This window comes from Cheilinus undulatus, linkage group 21 (genome assembly GCF_018320785.1).
Source record: "Cheilinus undulatus linkage group 21, ASM1832078v1, whole genome shotgun sequence".
In the NCBI taxonomy this organism is placed as follows: Eukaryota; Metazoa; Chordata; class Actinopteri; order Labriformes; family Labridae; genus Cheilinus; species Cheilinus undulatus.
In genome coordinates, this window is record NC_054885.1 from 2,722,991 (window position 1) to 2,733,379 (window position 10,389).

General features: G+C 38.2%; 1 protein-coding gene across 1 annotated transcript; it reads left to right on the forward strand.

Moving 5' to 3' along the window:
- Positions 1-704: 704 nt before the first annotated feature.
- rnf25 (ring finger protein 25) lies at positions 705-7,912 on the forward strand. Its single transcript, XM_041778023.1, has 10 exons — positions 705-771; positions 1,019-1,090; positions 2,650-2,746; positions 3,159-3,226; positions 3,317-3,386; positions 3,540-3,611; positions 6,101-6,247; positions 6,323-6,412; positions 6,494-6,631; positions 7,035-7,912. The coding sequence occupies exons 1-10, from the start codon at positions 755-757 to the stop codon at positions 7,671-7,673; spliced, it is 1,410 nt and encodes a 469-aa protein (XP_041633957.1). The 5' UTR covers positions 705-754; the 3' UTR covers positions 7,674-7,912.
- The last annotated feature ends 2,477 nt before the right edge of the window (positions 7,913-10,389 follow it).

The following is a 10,389-nucleotide window of genomic DNA, read 5'->3' on the forward strand; positions in this document are numbered from 1 at the left end:
CCATTTAAGCTGCCATTTGCCATTAAATGCCCCTATTATCCCAAATTTTTGCCACTCTTTGCTGCTTTTTGTCCATTTTAGTCACCTTTCACTCATATTTTGTCATGTTTTTGCCACTTTTTGACCATTTTTGCAATCTGTTACTCTTATTTCATCCCTCCTCACCCAAATTTTGCCACTTTCTGCCCTTTTTGCCAAATTTTCTCCCCATTTTTATCACTTTTAATCCAGTTTTTGGCATTTTATGCCTACCTCACCCTTTATTGCCGCCTTTTGACCATTTTGCCCCCTTTAACTTACTTTTATTGCCACTTTAACCCATTTTTGCCACTTTTGATTACTTATATTGTGGCTCTTGCGGAGGTATTTTTCAACAATTTGGCTCTCTGGTTGAGCAGGGTTGAGTAACGCTGATTTAAAGACTGCATACAAAGGAAAATGAGGCCACTAGAGGGCAGTGAACACTCATGATTACGTCAACTGCATACCCATCAAGCCTGACAACATAACATCCGGACACCTCCGGTAAAACTTTTCAAAATAAAAATTTCAGAGCAGGTAGAAGAGAAGATGTACATTTAGGCACGTTTATACAGACGCTAGCAGACTGCAGTCAAAGATAAAGGAAGCCCTCTGTGTATTTTCCAGCGATTTGTCCGGCGCTAACGGCTCATCTTATTTCAACACTTTTATTTTGAAAGGTCCGTAGTTCTGTGGTTGTGGCTAGCTACTAGCTGCTCATTGAAACATCATCATGGCAGCGGAGTGCGAGTAAGTTTATTGACAGCTTCTGTCAGAAACATTAAATGACGCTCAGTTAATTTGGTGTTTGGTGTAAATCCTCGGACTGACTCTGTGCTCTGAGTTAAACTGAACCCAGCAGGGCTAACTGAGCTAGCCGGCGCTAATGAGCGACACTATAGGAGCTAGCAGGCTAATGTTAGCTGTAATGTTGTTATAAATTATCTCTGAGTGGACGTTGGATATTTCATGTATTTTAAATGTTCTTTCCTGGCAGTGTGCTGTCTGAAATCGAGGTTCTTCAGTCCATTTACTTGGATGAACTGGATGTCAACAGGAGAGAGGATGGGTGAGCCAGCAGTTAGCTAACATTTATCATTAGCTTTGAGTTGTGATTATTTAATATTTACAGTTATTTATATCCGTGAGGGCTCATAGAAGTGGAAAACCCCTGTGTACGTTATGCTCAAAGAGGGTGAACAATGCTTAGAGTTTGTTCCTGAAACATTTATTCAGTCTAATCCTTATCAATCTATTTATATATCTAAATTTCTCGATACTTTTCCCATACCACTGGTTTTTAAAAGACACGATCTCTGATTTTGTAATAAAATCAGAAAGAATTGAAGCTTGAAAGTAGAACAGCGGTTTCATAAGAGTTTTGTGTGGGAGAACTGAACCTGTCAGAAATCTGAAGTCAACCTCTGCAACTGCATACTGCCCAAACACAAGATAATCTACTGAAACACTGCCAGTGTTTTACTGCAATTTAGACAGTATAAAGGAGCTTACCAGCAATTCTGACGGATGAAAACTTGAATACCAAATACTGGGTGCCTAGGACTTCTAGTTGTGTTGCTGTGCTATGAAAGAAGAAATTAATATTGTTTGATTTTTCATACTTAAGTTAAAAAGCCTTGTTTCTATGACAGCTTCATAAACAACGAGACTATGATTATGATTTCTGCAGCCGTGTGATTAGTTTACGATAGATCAGTCAAACACTTTAAGAACAATAACAGACTATATCATGATCAATGTGGATTCTGTTCCTATAGCTCTAGCTCTATGGCTCTGATCCAACTGGCATTTAAAATATCTACAGCTTCAGGGCGCAGGTGGCCTGGTGATTTGGGGCGCGCCCCACATGCGCAGGCAGCCCGGGTCTGGCCTGGGGCCCTTCGCCGCATGTCTCTCCCCTGATCTTGTTCTTGTTTCTGACTCTGTCCACTGTCCTCCTTTGTTGAATGGGGGCACACAAGTGTCCAAAATAGATCTTTGAAAATAAATAAAATAAAATAAAATATCTACAGCTTTAGATTAGAAGTTATTTGGGGTTGAGTTTTTGACTTCCCTAAAACCTGAGATACTGTAGATCATAGCATGTTATTGTCCAAGCTAAAAGCTTGGAAGACATGGTGATAATCTGACTGGTTTAGAAGTTACCTCCTGAACAGGAAATACTATGTTGTTAAGAATGGAGCTAAATTGTTGAACGGTAACATTCAGTGTGGCATTCCTCAGGGATCTATACCAGGCCCTCTCTTACTCTCTGCATACACCAATGACTTAACTTTAATATTTAAAAAAAATTTTTTTTTTATAGTGTATGCCAGTGTTGCTAATATTTCTGTCAAGAAAAGATGAACAGTAGTTGATTGCTTGCATGAACTGTGTTTTAGATTGGATTGACTACTGGTTCAGATGCAATAAATGATCTCTTAATGTTGAAAAGAGTGCCTATATTATCTTCAAACTTAACTGCAACCCTTTCTCACATAATATATATCCATCATATATTAATATCCATCCCCTCTTCCATAAATAAAAGAACTAAAGAGGTTATCAGCCATGTTGACATCATTTCAGCCTTGATTTGTTCACTGACTGGTGTTTTTTGTCCTTTAGGGGCTGGGAGGTGAGCCTGGTCTTGTACCCTTCTACAGCTGAGGACTCTGTCTCCCAGTTTGTCCGTCTCACCCTGACTTTGACACTCGATCAGCAAGTAAGCACCTTTATCATACCCTGGAGATTGTGTGGAGAACAGAAACACCACTGTAGATGCTGTTGGTGTAATTAGACATCAATGTCTTTTCTGCATTGATGTATTGTAGTGGCTGTGCCACTTTATCTCAACGCTGTGACGGTAAACAAACATGTTAAAGCTTATCTGTGGCTATATGCTTCGAGTTTATTGTTTAGTCAGAAGAAATTGATCTCTTAAAACAACTTAAAAATGTAAATATTTGCCTAAAACAGCTGATCGCTGTAGTTACAAGCATGCACAATACTTGTTTTTAGGATTTATGCAGTGCTGCTATTGACTTTTTAATACAGTGACAGAAAACACAAGATATCTCTAGAAATCTGAATGACTCAAGTGTTTTCTTACTTTATCTTCTCTAATTTCTGTCTAGTATCCCGCCTCCTCTCCTGCCATCTCCGTTCATAACCCTCGGGGTCTCTCCGATGACAAACTGAGCAGGTAAAGTATGATGCTTTCACTGATCTAATGCTCAGGAAATTGAAACACTGACTAAACGTCCTGTTATCATGTGTGCCCTCTGTCTCTCAGTGTCCTAAAGTGTCTTCAGCTGGAGGCTCAGTCCTGCCTGGGTTCGCCAGTGTTGTATCAGCTCATTGAGGTCATTATACATAGCACTTTTAAAACATTTATTAATAAGTTCTAACATAAAGTATGATCACAGTGGATGATTATCTTAAAACAGTATATTGATATAATAATTAGAATGTCAGTGGAGCTATATTTATAACTTTTCTGGGTTCTTTTTCTTTAGAAAGCAAAAGAAATCCTGACTGAAAGCAATATTCCTTATGGGAACTGTGTCATTTGCCTCTATGGCTTTAAGGTACGTTATTTCTTATCATTTCCATTGTTTACAGGTGTCTGAATACCTGAAAGCATCAGCTGTTTTTGGCTTTACACTGCTGGCTGTACACTGATTTGCTGCTGCATGTATACGCTTCAGTCAGAGCCAAACTGGACTTGGTGTTCTGAGCATGCCCCACAGGTGCAGCTTTGACCCAGGAGTCTGTAAACACAATGTGTAGCATAGCAGAGGCAAGCAGCAGTTGCCTTTAGATAACAACATAAGCTAGAGGGATATAGTGCATTGCATGTTTTTCAAAAGTAAAGCATGGAGTTTGTGCCAGAAGTACAAAATGGTCAAATTTGAGCAGTATTCAAGATACAATTGTTTAGTAAGGTGGTCCGGTTGTATATAGCTGAAAGGGCTCTCGCTGCTCTTAAAAGTCCTCTTTCTCCTTCCCCTTCCAGAAATCTTAAAGTCTGCATTTGTTATTTAATTATAGGCATGCAGTTATGTGTTAATGTGTGTTTAAGGGGCAGTTAAACCTGGTCAGATGAAATGGTTCATCACTTTAAAGAAAATAATGTGATAAGTTTTAGGGATCCATGATATTGAATTTGTGCCGATATCAGATATGCCGATATTTACAGATTAATTTTAGCCAATACCGATATTGATACAGATATTTAAATTTTAGTCCTTTTGCACACACTTTAAGGTTAAACAAACTTTAGCCCTTAAAAACACTTTAAAGTTTAAATAATGAGGATAAATAAAGAAAAAGACTTTAACTGACATGAGCCTAAAACACCACTAATTTATTCCTATGTAGGGACAAAATTTACAGCCTTTATATGCTGAAATACTCAGGCAAAATATCGGATGTAAATAATGTCAGAAATTTTGATATTTGCTGATACCAGACCAGTAACATCATGCAACCCTAATAAGTTTCTTTAGTTTAAAAAAGGATCTCACTGCTTACTGTAGAGGTTTTCTCTTGCTGGTTGTAGCTAGGCTATACGGTGTAACAGATGGGTACAGTTACTCTGCAGAATTTAGTGAGTTTTTGGTAAAAATGGGCCACAAAACCATGTTAATTCAAACCTACGTACTATTGAAAGCTTTAGAAGCATTTTATTTTTTACCCAGAATGCCTCTGTGTTTTTGTCACTGTTTTGCAATGCTGCCTTTGGCTAACGGTTGCGTGCTCTTGTATTGCAGAACAGGAACAAAAACACAGAGGCTTTTGTGGGTACAAAATTAAAATGCCTCTGTACGACCAGTGAGTCCTTCTTAACCTCCTTAGACCCTGCATCCACATACATTACATTCTGACTTTCCTACATCAGAGCAATCATTTTTGGAATTAGAATTGATGTCATAATTGTCCAAAATGTCCGTTCAAGTTTAAGGTATTTGCTTGAAATGTTGGGATAATTTGCTGTTCGGATATTTTAGGGAATTTGGTTGGAAGTTGTTATAGTATTTTTATAAAAATTAAGAGGATATGTTTGTATATTTTGAACGGTTTCATTGCTTTGAATTTATCTCAATTTTTTATGCATTTTCATTGGAATATGGGGAAATTATTAACAAATTTTGGGGGAAATGGGAATTTGGAGTTCACGATTGTCCTTTGAAATTTTCAGGGTTTTTCAAAGAAAACTTTAGGAGGGGTTGGGATGTTTCCATCATTTTCATGGAATTTTGGAGAATGTTTTTGAAAATGTATAGAATTTGCCAAGAAATTTAAGGGGAAATTTACTTGAATATTTGGGGAATTGAGGACTGCCTGAAGAAATATTTGGATACTTTTCATGAGATACTTTAAGACATTTTTTAATCGTGGAATTTTTATGGGTTTTGGAAAGGAAAAATTCCAAGAAATTCCTGTTCAATGTCAAGACTGATATTTTAACTTATCAGGCCGTATTTATCCCAAATAAGTGGGAGAAAATAAAAATGCTTTCCAAACAAATGCTCAGGTCTCAGGAGGTTAAAGGAGCAATGCTCGCTAAAATCACTGGAGGCTAATGCCACTACTACAGCTAGGTACCTCATACGAATTCAAAAATACTGAAATATCCCTTTAAAATGCATTTTCTTCTTTGCCCACAACGATTGTCTTTCAGCCAAGTTTCTGTCATAGCTGCTGGCTGAAGCCATCTACTGGAGAATTTCCAAAACCTTTTGTACTTATCAATCATGTAGCATGACAGGGTTGTGTTTTTTGTTTTTGCTGCCAAAAGTGGAAATGCAATAGAGCAGAGCAGCTCTAAACTGTGTTAGTTTATAGCAGAGCAGCTCTAAACTGTGTTAGTTTATAGCAGAGCAGCTCTAAACTGTGTTAGTTTATAGCAGAGCAGCTCTAAACTGTGTTAGTTTATAGCAGAGCAGCTCTAAACTGTGTTAGTTTATAGCAGAGCAGCTCTAAACTGTGTTAGTTTCCTAAAATGTCCCTAAATCTGCAAAGCAAGCCCATTCCTCTATTTTTTTGTGTCCCTACTTTTTTCTCTTTTTTATAGGAAGGAGAGACGTTCACTAAGACAAGCTGCTACCATTACTTCCACTGCCACTGCCTCGGCCGCTACGTCCGCCACTCGGAGAGCGAGCTGCGACAGAGGGAGAAGGAGATGGAGGAGGACAAGACCAGGGACAGATCAGACCATCAGGTCAGTGATGGGACTCACTCTTCTGGTCACAGATAAGTTTCTAATGAACTCTTTAATGACAGACTTTCCTCACAGGAGCTGACTGTGGTGTGTCCGGTGTGCAGAGAGCCCCTGACTTATGATGTGGATCAGCTTCTGGCCTCTCCAGCCCCTCAGCTGCCTGAGGTAGCACCCAGCTTCAAATGGCAGTTTTTTTCAGTGTCAGAATAATCAGGGAATTAAAGGCTTTGTTCGTTTATTATTCAGCTGGACGGAGCAGCGATTGGCTCAAGTTTTCAGCAGAAGTGGTGTGAGCTCCAGAAGATTCTGGAAAGGCAGAGATCCAAGGGAGGGATCATTGACCCTGAAGTGGAGTCGAATCGTTTCCTCATCCATATCAACGAGGTAAGAAGGAATCAGAAGACACACTGAGAAAATAAAGTTAGGATTTACTGTTAAAACTGGCCGATCCTTCTATTGATTTTGTTTTTATTTTTCCCTGACAAATAAAATTAAACAAAGCAGATGCAAAGGGTGACAAAGGATTTGAGCGTAAAGGGATACAAAGGGATTTGGATTTAAGCTCAACATTAATTTGCACTGGACTGCAGTTTAACCATAATCCCTCAAAGATCTGTAATAATAAGGGATGCAAGGATTAGGAAATGTTTAGCCTACCTTCTTAACTGAAAGCAGCTCCAATCTGCTTTTCTTAGCTTACTCTGAAGTGGGGAAACATGTCTAATTACAAACTTTAGACTGTTCTGTTGTGCACAAACATTTCCAGTGATGATTTTAACCCTCGCAGACTCCTCCTGCTGCTGAAAATGGAAACCTGGATGAAGACGGTCCTCCTGCTCCCCCATTGCCCTCTGCTTCAAATATTTCCATGAATGAAACCAGTACTAGAGCGGATAGGTTTCCTCCTGGACTGTCCCAAGGCCAGAGGCGCCCAAACCACATAAGAGGGCAGAGAAGGGGCGGTAGGTCCAGACCACATCATGGGAGAGCCGCTCCGGTCACAGAACACCTGGATAAACTCTCTCTGTCCTCAGACGCCACTGAAGGACCAACCAAAGCCAAAGCTCAGGGAAACCCCAGCCAGCAGATGCAGGATCTCAGTCAGTCTGAGACAAACAGGGAAGTGTACGAGCCTAAAGAGCTACCTGTGTCTCCAGGAGATCAGCCAGTGTGCCAGGAAGCTGGGTTCTCCAAAGATGCTGCAGACTCGGCTGGGGGCCGCAGCCATCCCGGGAGGAGAAGGGGCCCTTACAGGCCTGCTGGGGCGCCCGGGCCTGGACACTACCACTGGGACGGACGAGCTCCAAGAGGCAGGGGAGGAGCAAATAACCAGTACAGAGGAGGAGGGGGTCCTCGTCGGGGTCAGGGCAGGGGGTTCCATCAAAGGGTGGTGGACAGAGACAGAGGCAGAGAAGAGGTGCTATGACAAAGGGCGACAGGAGGGCCAATGAACAAGTGTCCGAGTGCCTCCATCATCAGTTTGCATAGATTAAAGCCCTGCAGCAGAAATGACATTCAGTGTAGTGTCCTAACCTCCTGTACGTTATTGTTCTCCTGGTCTCTGCTATGCATTCTCATGCACACTAATATCAGAAAAAGGTGGTTGTTGCTTTTTGTTGTGGTGCAATATGACTTGAAAGAACTACAAATTAAATCTTATCTGGATGTTCTGGTCTCTGGTTATTTTTCTGTTTAGTATGTTAATATTTTATTACCAAAATGTAGTCATCTGGTTTGTGCAACAGCATGCCAGGGCCACTCTGAAATATAATGAATTAATGAATTAATTTATCAAGAAAATGCACATTTTTGAGATTATAAAGTCAGAAATTCATAAACAGTTTACAGCAAAGTCATTCAAAATCTTGATACTGATGATAATGTGATGATTCTGGGTTAAAATTGTGCACATTTCCTACTGATCAGTCCCATGGGCCGACAGTTACAGACGTGTGGAAAGAAAATGGCTTCATAGGGTTTAATTCTCTTTCACAAAAATCTTTTTTTTTTTTTCTTTTTTACAACGGCTTATTAAGACCATTAGAATATAGCTAAAAAATAAAGAGGATCTGCCAGTTAACAAGAAAAAAACCTGATTTTTTAGATTATAGATTAGTAAATAAATAAGAACCAGAACTTTGATATCTTTATTTAGTTTATACAGTTGAAATTCAGCAATCACATGGAAGAAAATCATAGCTAGCCAACGATTATTGTCATCTTTTTTTGTGGTAAATTTATGATTTTATTATGTTGAAGACTTCTGAATTTATAAACTTTTAAAAGCAGGTTTATAAGTTAAAATGGTAATGTAAAACTTTTTTTTTTGTTTTTTCCCCTTTTTTTAGACTTTTTGCTTGTCATAAGGGCTGAACTTGTAATCCAACAAAAAAATTTTTTTCTTTCCCAAAAAAAAACAAAAAACCCCTGATTCTCTTCTCTTTTTTATGTCTTTGACTACCCATGACTGCGTATATGACATTTAGACTTTTTATGGTAATTATTACTTTTTTATACTGTCTCATACTATTGACCATTTATCTCCTAATTATAATTTTATCTAATACTTAGTCGCTTAATTATGATTTTTATCTCATAATTTTGACGTTTTAGTTCCTAGTTTAGACTTTCTTTCTCATAATTTCGATTTCAGATTTGTTTTTTTAATTTTTAAATGAATACCTAACTTTGATTTTTTTTTTTTTTTTCTTTTTAAGGGGCTTTCAGCCGAGGAGATCGTCAAATAGAAACTTCTAGACGACGTACTGGAAGTAGCTTTAGCGTTACTTCCACGTTTTAGAATAAGAAGATTAAGACATAAAAAGCCATTGAGTTTCACTGTTTTAAATCAATGAATCGGGAAAACGTAGGTTGAGTACATTTTATTTAATTTTCAAGGAACAAGGTCACAATGTGCTTCTTAGTAATAAAAATGAAATTACAACAAATCAACAACAACAAAGCATCAAAAATAAAACAAAGCACAGGAAAACTACAAAGTATACATCAGGGGGCTCCACAAATTCAAAAACATGATGACCTTTAGTTTTAAATGAAGCTCAGGAAAAACTGAAGACCCTGGTCAGTAGACCTGGGTCATCTACTGGGGCTGTGGAGATAAACATTACTGACATTACCAACATTACTTCGTAGAAATCTATTTTCAGTCAAGATAGCCAAATTATATTGATCCTGACTGATTTATAAAATCAAAGGGTAAAACATCCTAGTGGGTGAAATTCTTTTAATAGGTACTGTTCATGTTATCATTGGAAAACTTTTTGGAAACAGCGTTTTTAGCTATGAGTATGTCAGTTAAGCGTGCACATGCATTTTTTAGTTGGGCCCCTGAACGAAAAAAAAATTGTGAAACTTGTTTATTAACTATTTTACATTGAATCATCATCTCCATTTTACAGTGTACATCCTGGTAACCAGGTGGAAAGAGCTTCATGACCCACTTTTGGGTCCTGAACCATCAATTGGGAACCACTGGTTTATTCAGTGCAAAAAATTAAATGATTGTGTTTAATAGAAAGTGCGGCACATGCTTTGAATTGCATTTAACAACACTTCTAATTTAGATACTACAACTGATATGAGTTATAGTGATTTAGTGAAAACTAACACGAGCATAGCACGGGGAAAAAGGTACTGATTACCCGGGACCAGGAAGGGAGGGGCCCTTGAGAAACCTGTCATGAAAAGTGTGTTTTCATTTATTTTTTCTCAGTAATAAGTGTCATTATTGATTCAAAACTGACTAAATTAATAGGTCAACAGACTGACATTTGTACCAATAGAATAAAAGAAAATGCTGTTGCTCATCCCTTAAAAATGTCCAAATGGTATAGTCCAGTGTGAAAATTGGTAAAAGTAAATTTGATTTAACCATTATTTAAAATACTGCTTATAAATGGATAAATTATGGTTCAAAAATACATTAAAATGCATGGATATTTGTAGAAATAACAAATATTTGTTGCTTGGCTCGCCAGTTAAGGGGGGGTCCTGTGTTATATTCTATTTTGGGACCCTAAATCTCTAGCTACGCCCCTGCATACTAATTCGGAAATAGCTCCGATTTTTCACGATGGAGTGTAAAGGCCACACGAAGAGAAAAAGAAATAAAAGAATAAAAA